This window comes from Camarhynchus parvulus, chromosome 4 (assembly GCF_901933205.1).
Source record: "Camarhynchus parvulus chromosome 4, STF_HiC, whole genome shotgun sequence".
Classification (NCBI taxonomy): domain Eukaryota; kingdom Metazoa; phylum Chordata; class Aves; order Passeriformes; family Thraupidae; genus Camarhynchus; species Camarhynchus parvulus.
In genome coordinates this window covers 32,630,451-32,650,151 of record NC_044574.1, presented here as the reverse complement: position 1 = coordinate 32,650,151, position 19,701 = coordinate 32,630,451, and the positions used below count along the sequence as shown (strand labels likewise).

The 19,701-nt window shown below is 45.4% G+C and overlaps 1 protein-coding gene across 1 annotated transcript in view; it reads left to right on the top strand.

Moving 5' to 3' along the window:
- The first annotated feature begins 13,665 nt into the window (after window positions 1-13,665).
- The window catches only part of STOX2 (storkhead box 2), a 143,390-nt gene continuing 137,354 nt past the window's right edge, over window positions 13,666-19,701 (top strand). Inside the window, exon 1 of the mRNA XM_030947816.1 lies at window positions 13,666-14,129. Coding sequence (XP_030803676.1) covers window positions 13,757-14,129 — 373 coding nt within the window. The 5' untranslated portion in view covers window positions 13,666-13,756. The remainder of the gene's footprint in view (window positions 14,130-19,701) is intronic.

Sequence of the window (19,701 nt, the reverse complement as noted above, 5' to 3'; positions counted from 1 at the left end):
GCCCATGCAAATAGGTGCTGGCTTCCAGAGGGCACTGGGACCTTCTGTTGGATGTCTGTATGTTACTGTATTTCTTTACACATTTTTTTTTTCTCAAAAAGTTCTGCAAATTTCCTCTGGAATGAACTCTGATTTCTGCATTTAGTCAGGGAATTAACAGGTCTCTGCCTTTCCAGGGCCCCAGAACTCCCCACCTTGGATGCCAGACATGTCTTAGCTTTCTGCTTATTCAGGGCAAAGTACTCCTGGGAAAACCCTTACTTTGTTTCTACAGCAGACTGTGTTGGAACATCCTGTGAAGTTGTGCCTGTGTATTTCTGTGATTAAAGCCTTCTGTGAGACAGCTCCCTCAGCCTCGGAGTGAATACAGCTTGCCATTGTCCCACATGGGAGCATGCATACCTGGGCATGGTGCAGGGCTCAGGGAAGTCTCCAACCTTCACACAGCTCTGAGACTTGTCTTTGTTTACCCCACAGAGTGTGGTGGAGGCTGTGACTGAGCAGTGCAACAGGATGAGGTATGGGGACAGAAGCCTTTGTGAAGCTCAGTTTTAATTTGGGGTAGGTAAGGAATAAATGTTGCAAATAATAATAGGAATGAACGAGATTTTAGGAAACTAAAACTCTACATGTCTTGGTATTCTACTGCCAAAGAGATGGCAAGTGTTGGAGAAGTAAACCCAGGCATTTATGTATTTGAATAAAAGTGTAAAATACCCAAAGATTTTTTCAAGACAATATTAATTCCCTCACCTGGACAAAATGTAAACATTTTCTTCTAGTTATTGTCAAGAAAATTACGTCAAATTTTCCATGGCAGATCTCTGTATAATTTGCTGAGGAACATGTTACTATGCAAAGGCAATCAAGTTTGTATGGCCATTCTTGTAGGATGTGTTAATCCTGCTAAATTTAAGATTGCTGAAGATTGCTGACATCCAAAAATAGAGATGCAAAACCATGTTAACTATGCATGTTGGTTACCATTGTCTCAATTTGCCAGTGGGATGAGAAGATCTGAGAATCAGAAATTTACCCCTGGAAAGTAAATTAAAACTTGTAGGTGACACTTTTTTGCCTTATTTTAGAAGTTGCTGAGAAGTATCTGATTCCATTGGGATGTTCAAAGCTGACCTTAAGGCTAAAGTTTCAGTTAATCTTTCTAGAAGTCTAACTGTTCCTCCTCCAACAGTATTTTTACTTTAGAACATGCACACACTTTCCCCACATAAATAATTTTGCGTACAAAAGTTTAACTTTTTTGTACTCTTTAGCAATTACTGTGGGGTTTTTAATACTTTAGAGTAGATAAGAGTAAATCTTGAGCTGGTAAATTTTTTTCCTTGATTTTTTTTTTTTGCTAACCAGTATTTAAACGACTCATTTCCCAAACTATTTTAATAAGTAATTAGCTGAAATATATTGAATCCAGTTGGTTCTCATTATGTAGCTTTTATATATGCATACATGTATATGTACTCATACCCATGTATGCCAGTGAAATAAATAAATTCCAGTAAAAGAACAATGAATACCTAAATGAGGATAAAACCCCTTATATTTCAATTCCCTGTCCCACACAGAAGACATTCCAATAGCCTGCAGCTTGGGATGAACGTAGCCTGATTTTTCTTATGATGCCATAATAAAAATCTTCTTGGCACCTGTTTTCATGAGCAGCAGAGGTGGGGGTGGCTGTCTTGTACCCTCAACCAGGAGCATTCCAAGTGCCTGCTCCAGCCCTAAAATAAACAAAACCGTGGGCTTGCTTTACAGCAGCCAGCCCTTTGTCCCTCCAGAGTCACCAGCTGTAAGCCTGGCATAAGCACATAGGTACACATACAGATATAGATATATACACCCTCTGTTCTCTGACTGACATCAAGGAATCCCAGCTCAGCATCTCCTGAAGCTTGGCACTGGGACATATGTGCTCAGTAATGGATTGCTTTCTCAAAATAGCCTACAAGTGACTGTGCAAACACTTGTAATGATAAATATCAAAACATATATGATAATTACAGAGGGGAGGAAAATAGAAATGTACTCAAAGATATCAGAATGCTTCCTATTTGGTCTTCCATACAATGGTTTCTCTGTGCACCAACATTAGGAAGTTATAAAGTAAAGTTATTTTAGTCCAGTTTTCAAGCACCAGCCTCTTTCTAACAGGAAGAAATGCTAATTCTTCTCTACCTATTACAAAATCACCTTATAAGATAAGATGTTTATAAGATACTTACCTGGCTATTCGGCTGCAGAGAGGCCAGACAAAAGTTATCTTTAGTAAAATCTCCCTCTCTCTTAGGGTCACTGCTCTTCCACTGAAGACTTTCATGTGGCTAACATAACAATTGCTTGCATTAATTTATGACCTCAAAAGATACTCATCACTTAGAATGGATTTGGACTTGAGAAACTTTTAGTTCAAGTGCTCTTATAGCCCAGGAACAAAGGGATGCTGATAAGAACGATTAATGAATTCAGTGAAAGAGGTTTTGGGTAGTGAGAGAGGAATGCTCTTACCTCCTTAGTCATGTACTACTGGGTACACCAGCTAATTTTAACAGAAATGTTTTTCTAATTCCTGGTTATTTTTCCCTAAGGAGGTCATGCTTTTTGCAGGAGCAACCTGATATTGCTCCATTGACTGGAAAGGAGCTGTGCCTATTTGTACCTGGGGGGAACTGGCACAATGTTCTTTGTGCCACGGTTACTCCATGAGATGAAGCATGCACTGCTTCATGAGTAGAGCACATGGGATTTATCTGGAATTTCATTGCTAGAGGAAAACCAGCATTAGTTACATGCATGATCAGTTATGAGCTATCCATGATGAGGGGAGGGCATAGTGTTTTCTGAAGGGAAATAGAGATGTACAGCTGTGATTAAACTTTGTGTTTGTTACTCTAATGCAAATCATTGTGGTGAACTTTGGCTTGTGATTGCCATCCTACTTCTAGGTAAATGAATTTGATGTTTTATTACTTTATCCATGTGAGGAGATCTACAAATGCAGGGTGTTTGAACTCTGCTGCATGGCTTTACTGGAAGTAACCTGCCTTCTTAGGCTGTAAAACCAAGGACTGTCTCCTGAAAACCATGATCAAGATCTCTTGGAGTTTCCCTGTACCCCATCTGCAAAGGCTGGAAGGAAGATTGGTTTGATTGAAAGATTAATGCAGGGAAAAACTGAATGCTGGGATCTACAATGGTTAAACAGTGTGAAAGAAAAACCCAACAGGCCATGGAAGGAGGACTAGGCAAGGAATCCTAAGAAACTGTAGATCAGGAGTAGTGGTGACCCCCGATTTGAAGTACTCCTGCCTGCTTTGGAGCCTGAAGAAGCCTCAAGAAGAGGGCGGATCCAGCCATCCCCTCTTTACCCTGGCCTGGATGCCACCTCCCTCCTCCCCTTCTTATCCTGTGGTGATGGAGAAGAGGAAGTTAGTGAATGGAAGACAAACTCCTAGAACCACCTAAACCAGCACTGGTGGAGCAGTGGGTCTGCCAGGACGTTCTCAAATTAAGTTCTTCCATCCTTGGTCTTCAGTGCCTGCTGGGTGTCCCGTTGGTGTTCTGCTGTCAGCTCTACCCTTTTGTGCTTTCAGGTTTCCCCCAATGCTATCCACAGCTGAGGATGAAGGGCAAGACTCAGTGCTCTCTGCCTGAGCCCCACTGCCTGAGATGGCCACAGACTTTGTGCACATTGCTCTGCATGTCAAAAAGATCAGTTTGAAAACAAAAGTTTGAAAATAAAAGCTGCTGAGGCTCAGATTAGCAGCAAACCCAACTGTTGCTGCTCCCCTCTGCAGAGCACCATCCAGTGGCACCTGCTGAAGCAGGACTGCCACAGCCACCAGCCAGGAGCAGGGTTACCTCCAGCTCTGCTCTCCACAGGAGTCTTTCCAGGTACACTGCCTCAAATGTTTTGTACAATGAGTTAGTGTGAGCTAAAAAGGAAGCAAGGAAACCCTAAGATTTCCTCTCTCCTTCCCCCCTTCCATTGCCTGGGTTGGTGTGATCCTCCTGGAAACCATCCAGCCTTTGAAAGCCGCAGTAGGTTGGCCTCAAAAAGGGTCAAAAAGTCAAGTATGAGTTGACTACAGCTGGTTGCTGCAGCATATCTGAATGTGCCCTTTCAGTGTGTGGAAGCAGTTTGTACAAAAGGTGGCTGTTGGGGCCTGTAGCTTGCAGCATTTCCTATGGCAAAGAGAAGGAGAAGCCTTAGGAGTTTTTTTCTAAATTTAAAGCATACCCTGGTGAAGCTTTTCCCATAAAACCCATGATAAAAACGACTCATTCCCACCTCTTCCTTGCAAAGAAATGATCTGATTTTTGGCTACTAACATGTAACTCTCTTCTGCTCAAATATGAAGCAGTAATGTGTCCATTTTTATACAAGCAGGGAACCTAATTTCAAAACCAAGACAAAATATTTATAGGCATAATCTTTATTACCTTAGCAGGAAACTGTATTTTCTCCTGTGTCTGACATTTACCAATGGAGTGGGCTAAGATTTAGTTGCTGAAATGTGCATTGCCAAAGAAATAACCCAGGAGATCTTACCTGATATGTCTTATGGTCCCACTATTGAGCTCTTGAGCTTTTGGCGAACTTTCCTTTCTGAACTCAACCTTCTCATCCTGGCAGGGCTGAGATCTCTCCCCAGAACCACAGCACTGCTGCAGTGATTGAGGTCATCCCCAGCTCTCTTCTTCCACAGTGGATCTCAGCTGCATTCTGGGAATGGCAGGGAAATGCATGGTGGTATTGCATAGAGGTCCCTAGGCAAAGCATGAAAATGGAGGGAGGAGAGAAGAGAGAGGAGAGAAGAAAGACACTGCCCACCATCCCTGGGATGTTTAAAACAGTAAGCTGATAATGGCTAATAGAAGAACAACAGCTAAACTTTCTGGTTTAGCCTGGTGTTGGGTCCATGGATAATCTTCAAAGAGGAGCTATGAAATTTAAAAGGAATTAAGCTCTGGGAAATGTTAAATCTGGCACATCTGGTTTACAAAGGGGTTTTTGTTTTTTTCTGGATGCTGCTGTGTTTTCATTTTTTGTTGGAGTGCCAAAGGCAATTCTCTGTCAAACATAGACTCTTGACCTTCTAGTCAGGATGACAAGAAAGTCATCCCAGGGTGTGTCCACACCTGTCAGACAATATTAGGCACAAAATAGAGCTGTCTGTCTTCTTTAGCTAAAATGGTTTCAGAAATAGTTCATAAATGCCTGTCTTCACAGAGAAGTGCCTCTATTATCTTGGTGCACTCAATATTGAGATTGATGACAACTGGGGTCATTGGTTAAACTGTCTAATCTTGGCAAGCCAAGGCAAAGAGAAGAGGCAGGAGAATAGCATGGTAGCTGCTTAAAATTACCTGCAAGAGAGATCAGTCCTGAGAGCAGGCAGGGCTAGTGAGGAAACTGGCAGGTCTTTGCTGTGACTCACCCATTATTAGATCTGCTGCATGGAGGCACTGCCTCACAGACGTGGCTGTACTTGAGGATCAACACTTGGGACACTGGGCAGGTCTACCTCGGCTCCCATAAAATAAAAGCAGAGCTTGCAACTGTAATTACAGCCATTATAGAAGGCCTAATACAAGGGAGCAATGTTCAGGAGATGGGAGCCAAATTGCTGTTTATGCAAAAGGCTTAGTTATAATGAAGGGCTATTAAACCAGGAATAAATTCTCTTACATCCACCCCACCACCCCCTTCACCAATTCCTTGTTGCCGAAGGGGGCCTGAAGGTGAGCATCTGGCCCATCAGCATTCACATTTGTCCCTTTGCTCTGAGCGAAATGAAAATGATGGAGGAGTGAAGAAGCTAGCTGATGGCTGGCTGACATCGTAACCTGAATGTGTGCCAGTTCTTGGTACTCATCCGACGGGCACAAAACCAGTGCTGGAAGAGCTGTGGCAGGTCCTGTTGGAGGAGGGATCTGTTACCTCCTTCCCTGTGCACATGAGCATTTGCTAGGCTACTCCATCACCCTTCACCAGTTAAAAGAGCAAAAGGGAATGTTTCACAGCACAGTGTAACAGGTATTGGTCTGTTTTTAAAAGTAATAGTTGTTTATTGTAGGCAGCTGTAACATGCCTGTTGCTCTCATATTTGTAAACCAAGCATGGCTTTGACTTTACTAGTTCATCAAGAGCAAGCAACTTAAGGTCTGAAGTGAAAAGAAAATTGAGGTTGTTGAATAGAGCAAACTGAATAAGAAATTTCTGTAAAGGAAAAAGAGGAGGAAAAAAAGGCCATGATGGTAATTTATTTCTCAGGGATACTTGTCCCTTCCCAGAGGCATTGGTATCAAGTGGGGAAACACCAAAAATTGAATTGGTATCCTGATCAAGAAAAGGCATAGATGAGTTAAAAGCATGCTGGTGGGTTGGTAGTGGCTGGAGAAGCAGCAAGAAGAGCAGAGAATCAAAACCCAAGATGGGCATGTTATCCAACATTCTTTGCTGCCTCCAGCCTTTCCCTACCTGCAAAGACTCTGGTAGGCGTTAGTTCTGCTTCCCACAGGCATTTTCCTATGCCTGAATATAGAAATCCTCTTTCTGCAAAGCTCTGTGGGTGGGAAAGACAAGCCCTTGGTTTAGGGAGGTCCAGAGGGAGGCTGTAAGCCTGGGTCACATTTTCTGAACTTGGTCACGGTCGGTGGATCAGTAGACAGAAAGTGGGAAGATGTCACAGGCTGGGTACAGAGAACAAGCCCATCATTCGGCCTGTGCTTCCCAGCAGGAAGAGCAAGAATGCTGTGGCACAGGTAGAGCCTCCTTGTATCTTGATATATTGTATCCCTGTGCTGTGTATCAGTATGGGTGTCTGCCTGTCTGTCTGAAGAGCAGGGCAAAATCTTAAAGAGCTTTTACCTGAAACCAGCAACACCAGTCGCTTTCCCTTTGGCCAGTCAGAAAGGGGAAGCTGCCACCCAAAAATTGGCAAGACTGTAGAGCTTTCCCACCCTGTGATCTGGGAAAGCCTCCCCATGTTTGTGCCACCATGGGATCCTCAGAGAAGCCATCATACACCAACTTGTCCTTCAAGCACCTTGTGCCAGCTCCCCCCATGCCAGCGGGCACCAGTGAAAATCCCTCACCTCTGCCTGAGGGATGGACTGTATGGTTCCCAACAATGCAGTTCTTTACAGCTGCATTGTGGTGGTATTCCTACCCTTTTCAAGCTCACATCAGAGCTGTTCAGCTCAGACCAATGTCTACTTGTCACCCACATCACCAGGGCAGAGCAAAGGCTGCTTACAAAGCCATGCCCAGCTCTGGTTCTCTCACCCTGTGTGCTGATCAGCCTGCCTGCAGGGTGTCTTGTGGTGCAGAATCCCATTTTAAATTTCTTTTTTACCCCAGGTGGGCATTGTAAGAGCAGCCCCTGATTAAATTCTTCTGGAAGGTAGAAGAGTTAATTTAACTGTTTATTTAGAAGTGTTCAGCTCTGCCTACCTTGCTTTCTTGCTTAGGCACAAAATGTACTTCCCAAATGAAAGTGTGGAGTCACACTCATTTTGGCCCACAGCCTAATGGACTGCCTACAGGAAAACTGAGCCAGTATGGGTTGGAGCTCTTGGCTGTGCATGTTACATGAAGAAGGATTTCTCTTTATCTCACTTTGCCTCTATATGCTATTTACATTTGCATACTCTTAGGGTATAGGTATATCACTGGAATTTTGTTCTTCTGCAGTTTTGCACTACCCCCAGCACCTACAGGACTTGCCTTGTACTACAAGGGAAGGAACTGTAGGAGGAAAGCATTCTATTCAAAGCAGAGAAATTTCAGATTAAAATGCCAAGGCTGGGGAAGAGCTTCTGATCTCCCTGGTCTGACTTTGGTGTCATTAATTTGGCAATACGAGATCTGTCAAGGATCAACCACATGCCTTTACTAGGCTGGCTCAGGCCACAGGCTGTAAAAGGAAATATGAAAAATGGTGGAGAAATAGATTTTATTGCTTCCTTCCAAAGCACTCATGAAAATTAATGGCCATTTCATTCACAAGCTCTTTCTATCACTGGTAGGGGAATCATAAAAACAAACCCCAGTTCTTTTTGCGTGTCAGTGCCTAAGCTGCCTCAATGTTTCAGTTGTTCTTCCAAGGCAACATGACAAGCACATATTTTTGAAGGCAAACTGGTGTGCCATTTCCATAATTAAAATTGTACATTTCTTCCAAGTATTGAAGAGTCCTTTATGGCTTCAGTAGAGTGCAGTTGCAGAGTTTGAAATAAATCCTGTCTTGGTCAAATACATCGCCTAAGCCTCAGCCCCCACCTTAGTGTCTGACTGTAATCTGGCCAAAAGCAATCATTGATACCATAGCAGGTAAGAGGCAAATATAGGTTGGAAGGCACCTAAAAAACAACTCTAGAAAAAAAATTTAGAAAGTCAGCATATAAACACATCGTTCTCTTGCCTCTATTATTTTAGAGTCAAGAATTTCCTGTGCAGAAAACCTATTCTGGCCCCTTTAACCCACACTGCTCTTGTCAGCTGTACACCTTTTTTATTTTCCTACAAAAACATCTGCAGGTCTTGTTTCCCTCTTTGCAAATTCATACATAAATAAAATTAAAGGCCTTCCCAATCCAGGTGTTTTAGTGCTGTGTTATTTACATGTCTAAACATAGGCACCTGAGTTTCAATGTGAGAAACCTGTAGTCTGCATTGTGAGTAAAGTGGGGATTTGTTTTCAGTGTCTGCTGGGAAGTGATTTTCCTCCTAGTCAGTTGTAACTTCCCCAGTATATGTAGGCTATTGTTAAGCAGACAATAAATAATAGCCTACCTACCAGCTCACCTATGCAAGCAGCACTCACCTGGCTGCAAAGTTTTAACACTGTTGCCAAAGATTTTCCTGAAGAAGAAGATAGACACGCCTGCCCGTAACCTGGAATCTCCTCCCTTGGGTCGCATCCTGCCCCCAGGATCCTTCTTGATGCCAGTGTGTCTGAGTCAGGTAAAAGCATAGGGCTTAAAAATGATGCAGTCAGCTATTTCCTGCTCTGTTTATTAGTTGGGTGTTTAGTTTGGACCCAGCTCATCACTCTGCACCAGGAAACTCCCATTGACTTCACTGGGAATACTGAGCAAGGATTTCTGAGCAGGGCTTTTTGATGGAGGATGGCAGGACAGGACTGAGCACAGAAGTACTTGGCCCCTAACACAGCAGAGACAGTGCAACAGCCATTCCTGATTTTTAATAGCTGGGGACTCAAGGGACTTCACAAATGTGAGAAGTATTATTATCCCTGTATTGCAAAAATTGGTTACCAAAACAAAAGGGTGAAGTTAAACATGGTATTGTTTTAGAAATTCTTGGTAGCAAGTAAGTGTCATCAAGTGATGCAAACTAGGTGAATGTAGAGCTACTGTTACCTAAAAAGGATGCCACATTTCTGGGAAGAGTTTTAAGGACAACTACTAGTGCTCCCCTTCCACCATTTTGCTTTCCTTAGGTGCAAGTCCCCACCACTGTTCATGATCTGCTGCTTTAGAGCATTCACTCTTCTAAGATGTCTCCTGTTTTTTCTCACGGTATGACAAGAAGAGCAGCATCCAACCTGTGTGTTACCAGCAGACTTGCTGCTGGCCCTTCTCCTGCGTGACTGCAGCAGCAAAGCCAGACCCAGCTTACATTGACTCCATGTCCAGGAAAGTCTAGCCAGGCTCACATAAGTCTCAAATGAGACAGGAGGAGGATTTAACACTTCTCAAACTTTATTATTGAGGTCTGCATGCTCTAGTCTCATTAGGGCTGCAGTCAATGCCGTTTCTGACAACAGCAGTTGCACTGAGCTGTGTGACTGCACCACCAGTGTGAGTCTCAAGCTTCAGTCAGCTTCCACATGGGAAAACCTGCTGGGATGTTAAAAAAAATATCCTGTCAGAAGTATCTTAAAAAGTATCTTAAAATACCATCCTGTAGTGGGTAGTTTTGTGCTAAACACGCTTCAACCACCCGAAGACCCACACAATGATAAGAGAAGCTTCTTCCTGGGAGCGAGACCACTGGGCTGGGAAGTACCCAGGACTGTCTTGACAGGTGGCAACATTGGATGGACAGTGGGAGGGAAGGTACCATTTCTACTTGTATAAAATGACTAGAGAGATTAAGAAATAATTTTCTGATAGGAAATAGTCTTTCAAAACCTCTCCTGGAAGGCACTTGTGGACGTACTGCCTGAGTACTGCATCTGAAGCAGATCACTTGCTGACATACTGTATAGGCTGTGAAATTCTGTAACTTGCCTTATTATGTACAATCCAGAGATGCACAATAACTATGTATTCCACCTCAGCCTTGCTTTCCCATCCTGTGGCCTTGGATGAATTCAGGGGGAATACCTTTTTCCCAGGAAGTTTTTAATGAGGCAGTGTTTGCAGCAGACATATATGCCACTCCTGAGCTATGGGTCAGTACAGACAGCCAGAGAACGCAGCTCTGTTGGGTTTGTTTGGCTTTCTGCTCCCTCCCAGAATGGACAACACCATTTGCTGCTGACCTCCTGCAACACTGATGCATTTCAAAGAGACATGTCTAAATCTTCAGGGGTTTTGTCCTGCTAGCAACGTAAACTTCTGCCTTTCCAAACACTTCAGAGGCACTGAGGAGTTCCACTTCACCCACTTTAATGATTTGACCATAAGAAGATTGTAGGCTGTCTTCTCTCTTATATTTCTACTGGGAAATACCAGATGGGCTTTAGTCTGGCTATAGATGTTGATATCTTGAACAAGTCCCTTGAAGTGAGTGAATGAAAAGGGAAGAGATGCTATTCAACATCAAACCCACAAGCAAAAAATGTAAAAAAATAAAAATAAACCAAACACCCTAAATTCTGAGGATAAAAAATGTTTGGCTCAATAAGGAGATGGGAAAAAAAGGGAAGTAATGAATGATGAACTGTTTACTCAGTGATATATTTGTTGTCCACAGCCTATCCCCTGGCCCTGGGCATTTCTTAACCAGGCCCTCAAGATCTTGCTTAAGCAGTCCTGGCACTGGCTTCTGTGGGGACAGCACCTAACCCCTAGCACACTGTGTATTTTGGTTGGTGCCACAGCTTCATCTGACAAGTGTTGGACAAATTATTGCACACCGTCTTTCATTGTCTTTTTGTCACACTCCGTCTTTCATTGCCTTTTTGTCACACTTGTGTGTGACACTACAGGTGCGCAAGCAGCAAAGAGGGACAGCATGCTGAAAAGGAGAGGAAGGGTGGGAGGGAAGGAGGGAGGGAGGAGGGAGGTCCAGCCTGTGAGCACAGAGGCCTGGAGTGGCGTGAAGGAAAAGTTGTTGAAAGCAGGGTGGGAGAGGCCTAGCAGGCTGGGGACAGCCTTTACAGGAGGTAAGAGGTGACACCCACAAACACTAGTGCAAGGAGGAGGGAAATGACTGTGTGGCACATTTCACCACACCAATTCCTTCAGAAGTCAGTATTGAAGGGAAAAGGAGCTCACCTAATGAAGGGAGCTACACTGATGCCATGGCCAAAGGCTGACGGGCAAGCCATACTGAACATGTGTTTATGTCAGAGGCAGCAGAGGGATCACAGATTTGGCTAGCACTTGGGATTTGGGGGCTGTAGGCAAAGTGTGGCGCTCCACATCTAGGCATTCAGGATGTATCTGGTGCAAAAGCTTAAAAACAGTTAAAGTGTTTAATTTGCCTCCTTTGTTCTGCAGGTAGGAATAAAAATGAAAACTCATCCAAGCCCTAAAGTTACCTGGTGACTCTGCTCAGCAGTTGAGATGTCAATGTGATGTGCTCCACATAAAAGCTACACAAAGGTGAGCCCTGCCCAGAGAACTGAAATGCAAGTATGATGGGCAAGATAAAAGGCTGATATAGTGCAGAGGAGGAAGGCACAAGGTAAGAATAACATGAATATGACAAGATCATGACAGTAGTTTCAACACATTAAGACTAGGTCTTTCAACAGACAAGCAGTGGTTCAGTTGAACTTTGGGAAGCATTTTGGAGGACAATGAGGGTGTCAGGGGGGTCCTCTTGCAAAGCTTAATAAAAGACCTCCTTTGAAATCCTGACAGCAGCAACATTAAAACTATTCCTGGCTGCGGTGAGGGGCCTCTTGAGATCTTGCTGTGCTGGAGATTTGGGAAGGGATAGAGATAGACTTGCAAACTGAGTATTAATACTCTCTGCTCCTGGCTCAAAATTACTCCCAGTGTTTCTGGATAATTTATTTAACCTCTGATTTCTGTATCAAACGTGGGTTTCATACAAGTTGTTTCCTTGTAAAACTATTTGGGACACTGGTAAATTTGACCTTCCTTTGTCACAGTACAGGGACAGCACTGAATGAAACCCTGAGAAGGAATTGGATGAAGCCAGCTGGCAAGTGGCAGAGGATTTGAATGAGATTACAACCAAATGGGTGATAGTTTAAGGGGGCCAAATATGTCAAGGGATGTTGATGTGAGTGAACTCAGAAGCAACAGGTAAAACATTCTCATTTGTGCACAGCATGGAGTGTTGTGACTGTAGCAGCTCTCATACTGCTGCCTGGCAGAGTGGCTGCTGCCTGCTCCCTCCTCTCACTCACCTCTCTTCTGCCTGCACTCTTGCCCCTGCTTCTTTACACTAGATTTCTTCTTTGTGTCATTTGTCTTTCTGGAGCTTTCTCATGCTTCACTGGCCGTGGCCCAAGTGCCACGGTGCCCTGCTCCCTGGGGTAAGGTGAGAGTTGCTGCTGAGGCCACCCACAGCTCACACACCACCAAGGAGTCCAGCAGCTACAGACCATTCAGAAACTCAAGAATCTTTGCAGAATTGAGACTCAGTTTTGCTGTGGTTAGAGGGTTCCTATAGAAGATAGGAGTGAAATTCCTAAATCTGCCCTCTCACAAGCATGACCAGCACCTTGCTGCCAGCACCTGCAGCTCAGCAGCCACCTACCACCTTGATGCACAACCCAGCTGCCAGCCTTGTGCTGCCGGCAAGGACCCCTCCAGTTCTGCTTGCGCCTTGCTCAGTTTTGCTGAGCTCTCCCTTGAGCCTCACAGGCAGCTGGTGATCCAGAAAGCAGAGGATGCAAAATATTAAATTTCTGGAAAAAAGCTGCAGAAGCAAGAAATGAACCTTACACTTACTCCATATTTCAGTACCACTGAGACACAAAGTGACTCAGGACTACACCGAGTGAAGAGAGAGGCGTTTGGACGTGGCAGGGTCAGTGCTGCTCACTGTGTATGTTACTTACAGATGTGTAGCCACGGGAAGAAAAAAAGCCATAAGGAATTATAAGACTTGCTGGGATAACCTGGCTGTGCTGGGGAATGCTTCACTCGTGGAAGGGAAGGGTGAGGGTCTCCCGAAGGTGGGGAGGGGGGATGGTGCCGGGAAGCCTAAACTACCGGCCGGGACAGTGACCGGGCTCGTTTCCTTTCTAGGGATGGTGCTCCCGTGCTGGGACAGGGAAGCGTGAGGCGGGGAGCGGTGGGTTGCAGGGCGTGCGGACTTCCCGGGACCGACAGCGGCGGGACACCGTCCCCGCCTCGCTCGCGGCACCGGACCGCGCCGGGGGTGTGCCGGGGGCGGAGCGGGCCGGGCCGGGCCGGGCCGGGCCGGGCCGGGCCGCGGCGGGGGCGGAGCGGCGCGGAGCGCGGACAGCCGGCCGCGGGAGGAGCGCGGCCGTGGGGAGCTATGTCCGTGCCCGTGTTGGTGTCTGTGTCTGTGCCCGGCGGCGGGCGGTGAGCGGCCATGCCGCGCAGGGTGGAGAAGTGCCTGCAGATCGCCCCGCACTCCCTGGCCATCGTCCTGGACGCCGCGGCCGGGGGGCGGCAGGAGGGCGACGGTGCCGGCGGCGCCGGGGCCGCTGCCCGTGCGGGGCCGGCGGCGGAGCTGGGCCGCCACCGCATCGGCTACGAGATCTTCGCGGACTTCAAGCGGGAGAACATGCAGCACTTCTGGGACCGGCGGGCCACGGCGGCAGTGGCCGAGACCTTCTTCCTGGGCTGGATCGACGAGCAGGTGCTGCTGGTGCAGGGCAAGGAGGAGCACCTGGAGGTGCTGCGGCAGGGCTGGGCGCGCCGCTCCCTCAAGCCCCCCAGCGGCTTCCACATCAAGTGCCTGGGTAGGTGCCGCCGGGCCGGGCCGGGCCCCCGAGCTGCCCCGGGACGCCCTCCGCAGGGGCCCGGCGGGGTCGGGGGGTGGGGGAGGCAAGGGGGGCCCTCCCGGCGCGGGGTTTTAGCTCCCCAAATGGGTGTGCGCCAAAGGGGTGAGCCGGGGTGGGAGCGGTGGCATTGCCGGGAGGCGGCTGAGTGGTGCTCTCCGGGGGAGCTGCCGGCCGCGGCAGGAGAGGCGTGTTCCCCCGTTCCCTTCGGCGGGCGAGGGTAGAAGCATTAACTGGCAGAGTTGGAATATACCCCTGCAGGGTGAAATGCCCGCTGGCCTCCTACGGGCCGGCTCCGCCCGCAGCGTGCTCCCGGGACTGCTTGGCTCGGGAGTTAAAAGTTTTGTTTAGTATTTCCAGGTGTGCTGAAACAATATTTTACTTTATATTCGGCTCTACGTGCTGTATCAAACTTGTATCCCAGCGTTGCTATGAAGGTGTCTTTCCCAGCGAGAAGTAGTAGTAGGAGATGAGTAACGTGGTTTTTGCGGTGTAAGCAGGTGGCTTTTGGGGTTATAAACGACAAGGCTGTTGTGCCGTGGTGGGCTGAAGTTTCAAGTTACGGTGTGGTTCCCTAGGGGAATCCCATCAGTGGCCTAGGACAAAGCACACCTCTTCCTCAATTTCCTCTGGGAAACGAAAAAATCCTAGCATGGAGAGCAAAAATGTTTCAGCACTTATTTTGACATGAAAAAAACCCAACAAACATGGCCAAAAAACCAATCCAACCCCTCCACCACCACTCCCCCACCCCAAAACCCTAAGATATAAAGCTGTGGCTATTTAGTGGGTATATTGGAGAGTTGTGAAGGATGACAGAGCAGAAGTTTTTATTAAGATTTAAGGCAACTCAGTATTCATCACAGCTTGAAACATGCAGCTTCTCTTGTAGAGAGAAGGAAAATGGTGAGAATTTGGTTTATTGCTGGCTTACTTACTGGCCGTGGCTGCTGCAATGGTGGTGAGGCAAACTGTCTTTTGCTTGTGTACAATTTATATCATCTATGTCCTGTGCAGCAGGCACCATGAACAGGTCACAAATCTAGATATGCTCTCTCTGTGCTGGGAGTTTCAGACCCTAAAATCAGGATGCTTCCATGCATTTATTTTTTAAAAAAATAGCTGAGTAAGGTTCCTGAAAAGAATGGAACATAGATATTCGAGATTTCCCAGTTTCCTGTTTTTAATCCAGCATTTGAATGTTTTTAGCTGCATTTGTCCTTTTGAACAAGCAATGCTGACTCATATAATTTCTAGTTATTAGCAGTCTTGTCTCTTGCAGAGTTGTCAGACACTTGTCTGTCACTCACTATTTCCCCATCAGACTTGCTTGAATATTACCATTTTTTCCTGGGCTGAGAGGGGAGGTCAAGACAAGTTGCCCTGTTAAAAATCAGCTGAAGGACCTTTTTTCCTCATAATAGCAAATTTTCCTTTGAAGCTCAGATGACAAGACAGTGTTACAGAGCAGGTGGTTAATCCTGTTCTGGTGATAGAAAAGTTTTGTGTGGTCCACCACTGTCTGGAGAAGGGAAGGAGTTGGGCAGTGGTTAGTGCTAGCTGCTCAGCCTAGCTCATCTGGGCTTTTTGGCTGCAGTTGGATGGAGGATGAAGAGCTTTTGAACTGGCCGTGTCACCTGATGGAGTATCAGGGTCAGTGTTTGATTTCTGGGGTGTTCCTGGACCTTATTCATTGGGTGACATTCCTCAGCCTGCTGCCCAGGAGGGCTGTGGAAAGGTGCTTTCTGACCTTGACTTTACTAAAGCCACCCAGGAGTATAAACAGGTCTTCGTGGCCTATCTTAAAATATGGAAACAAAACTTTTGCTAGAAGTTCACGTTAATAAGTAAGCTCACTGGCATGCAAATAATATGCATTCCTTTGGGGGGTTATCTTTGCTGCAAATTTACAAAAGACTGGAGCCAGAGTTTTTCATTTGGCTTTAAAAATAGCAAATGCCTCCCAGCATTTGATTTAAGGCTATGAAAGAAGAGCAGGGACCTGTTGGAGTCTTGTCTGTTGTGTAGTGCCTTAGCTGTGCTAAATATGATGGAAGGAACTGATTGACTTTATTTTTTTTTCCATTGTTTTTTTTCCACTCCCAGACTGATAATTCAGGTCTTGTATCTAAGTGGATTCAACTTGCACTTACTGTAAAGTTAAAGAATTGTCAAAATAATGGGCTTGGCCTGTGGGCATGAGCATCTGCTTAAATGCGTGTAATTGTATTTTCAGCATAATTAGGTAGCTAATGTGTAAGTGGCTGTGACTTACTGAAGAACTCTCTCACAGTTTATTATCTACTTCGTTTCATTAAAATAGCAAACAACACACAGACAGAAAGGAAAAGTTCCAAAGCTTTTCAGCTTTAAAAAATGTGGTTGGTATCTTAGGCTGATAGGAAAACCTGCCTGCTGGGAGTTGCAGAATAGTAATATTTTACTCCTGTTAATAAATAACTGGTAAGGTCAAGGGGGAAAAGTGGCACAGTGTTTTTGATGAAGGTGACATTGTTGTTTTCTCTTGCTCTGGGTCCAGCTGGTAGTCCTCATGCTGTGGGGGGAATAGGGGTTGCCATGCCTGGGCAGTAAGGGGGGTGTGCATGGGGGGAACGGACAAGAGGGTCTTTCTCTGCACCCCAGGGCCACTGGAATACCTGGACAATGCTGTGATGAGTTGTTGGGTTGGTTCTTGTCTCATTTCTCAGCTGGCTGTCTCTTTGCAGTCAGGTGGGGGCAATTTCTGCCTCACCTGCCCCGGGAGTCCAGCTGGGATGGAGTAGCTGGATGACCAGCTGCCTGCCCCAGGGTGGGTGTGGGGGCAGCATCCCAACCTCCTGCTGCTGTCTAGCACGGGACAAAGGACAGAAAGGTCTCCTCAGCTGCACAACATCCATGCATGGGTAGTAGAGAGCCTTGGACAACACTTCCCCTATATTATGTTAAGTGCTAACATGACCCAGAAATCACAACTGCAGCCTGGCTTTCAAGCCTCTGCTGGTGTTGCTGGTGTTTCTTTTACATTGTGGTCAAGTGCCTTGGCTCTGCTGGGTTGTGGTAGCTGTGGAAATAATAACTGGAGGAAAACATAGCTGGTGAGGAAGAGGGAATGTGAAGTCTCATAGCCTGTTTTCTGCTGCTGGAATTGTAAAATGTAAACCAGGAGAGACTCACTGCTGAATAGTCTTCCCACCTTTAAGTCATCGTGACTTGATAATGAAAAGTTCATGAAAGTATGCATGTAGTTAGCAGGGACTGGGCAGTCCTATTGTGCTCAGTGCAAGTGTACCTGAGCCACAAAGTGAATGGATTAAAATCCACGTGAGATTCCAGTCTCTGAAGGTTTGAATTATAAAATTAGACCTGAGAATTAAATACAGGAGGAATATGAAATACATGAGAAATTTGCTTATAGCACTGACATCTTAGGGCTGGAGGGCATGGCGGATGAAGTGATTCATGTGTGACTTTTAAACTTACTCCTCTGGCAGTTTTCTTGAACTAAATGGTTACGCCATAAAAGTTTGCTCAGTTACCAGTTTTGCAGTGATCAAAGTTATTCGGATATTAGGAAATTGTTGGGTGTATCAAGGTTTTTAAGTCGGCAGATGGGAAACTTTGGGAAACATAAGTAGTCTTTGAATAAACAGAATCCCCAAACCAGCACTTGCTTAATGTGTTGATTTAGGGGGTCAAGGAAGCTTTATGCAAATCTATAGGTCCAGTGATGAAATTCACTGTCTTCGGGAGCTCTCTTGTAACTTTGCAACACTTTTGCAACTTAAGTCTTTAATGAGCGTTAGTATTTTAATAAGATTTCTTTTTTTTTGACACACCTTCTATTTGCACTCACAAATATTTGTCATCCTGAGAGCTGTTTTTTTTTTTAAACTTTTCAGCTCTTTTGTGCTATGTGCTGTCAGTATGGCAGGATGTTCCACCTCATTTTCATGTCTTCATTGCCTTTGTGTTCCCAGATGAGACTTCCTTCTGTATCTCTCGCTCTTGATTTCTGTGTCAGGGACAATGGGCATCTTTGAGAGGTTTTCATATGCTTCACAGAAGGGCCATGCCCTTCTGTAAAGATTGCTTGAAAAGAACTGACCAAACTTTATAACAACCCTGTGGCCATGCCCAGAGCAATTTCTCCAATTAAAAGCCGATGTTCAGATGGAGTTTTTAAGAAATGTATGTGCAATAATTAAACTAACTAGCAGGAGTTATAATTCAGCAAAGTCGGCAGGGCTGGGCTGTTGTGCATTGTTCCTGCTTGGCCAGGCGTAGGGGGGAAGCTTTTTTTGCCACGCTGGGAGTTGGAGCTAAGTGCTTCCTTTCTTTTCTCTCCCTGCCATATCCTCTCATGCCACCAAAAAATTAAATTAACACCCCACCAGTTTAGGTTTGGTCATTTTCACAAGAAGTTTTGCAGTCATTAGTGGATGATTATGGTGACGTATAGACTGTTGGACATAAAATGTTATTCATCTGTAGGCATTTATAAATCATGAATTTTTTTCTCCCAATTATCTCCTTCATATAATGAAAATTTCTTCTCAGTGAGGGAACATTAGGTTTCATAGTAATAAAACCTCCAATGACTTTACCACACACTCAACTACACCTTTTGTATGCCTGACATGGGATTGTATTCCTACCATGGGAAATTCAATGGATTTAAACGACAATTTTTTTTTCTCCTTCTCTACCACTCCAACCTAGAGCCAGTTAGAGATTCACTAAACACTTTTTATATCTGTGAGGTGGTTATTGCTGCCTGAAAATAAAGGGTAAACTTAAGCTTATGGCCAGGCTGAAGTGCTTATGAATTTACTCTCAACTCTGAGTAAAGAACTTCACTGCTCACAAGTGTTGGGTTGGGCCTTTAATGTAATTTGTAAAAGCAGCTTTTGGAGGCTGGGGAGACAGAGACAAGAGCTAAATGAGTATGGACTGCATATAAAGTGCCTGATTTCTCAGTATGTGGTTTGTGCTTGTGTTGTGGGAAAGAAGTCTTAGAGTCAGAATTGCTTTCTGCTTTTAAAGAAAACTGTGGATGGCCTGCGAGGCTAGTGCTAGTCATCAAAAATGTATTGTGAAAGTAAAGAACACAAGGGAAGGAAAGATATGGCCTATTTAATTTCATTTTTTCACTCAAAGCATCTTCTCTTGAACAAGCAAAGTCAAATACACAGATCTGTGGTATTCATTTTGCAACTCAAGGGAAGGATTTATAAGGTTAATAGCCAGCTAGTACTGTCTCCCCACCTCCTTCCTCCCCACAAAGAGCACCATTGTGTAGCAAAGCATCTTTTCCTGTGGCAGATAAGTCATCCAGCCCTGCAAGTGCATGCTCTGTGTGAAAAGCAATGCTGTGGTGGCTGGGAGCAGCCCTTGGCCATGGGGCTTTGACAAAGCAAGGGATCTCTCACTCTCTCCTTCTCTTTGTGCATGAGGGTCTGGTCTTTTATTAAATGCTCCTCATTCCCTTCCTCAAGGGGCCCTTGTCTTTCTTGCCAGGGAGCAGCACAGTGGT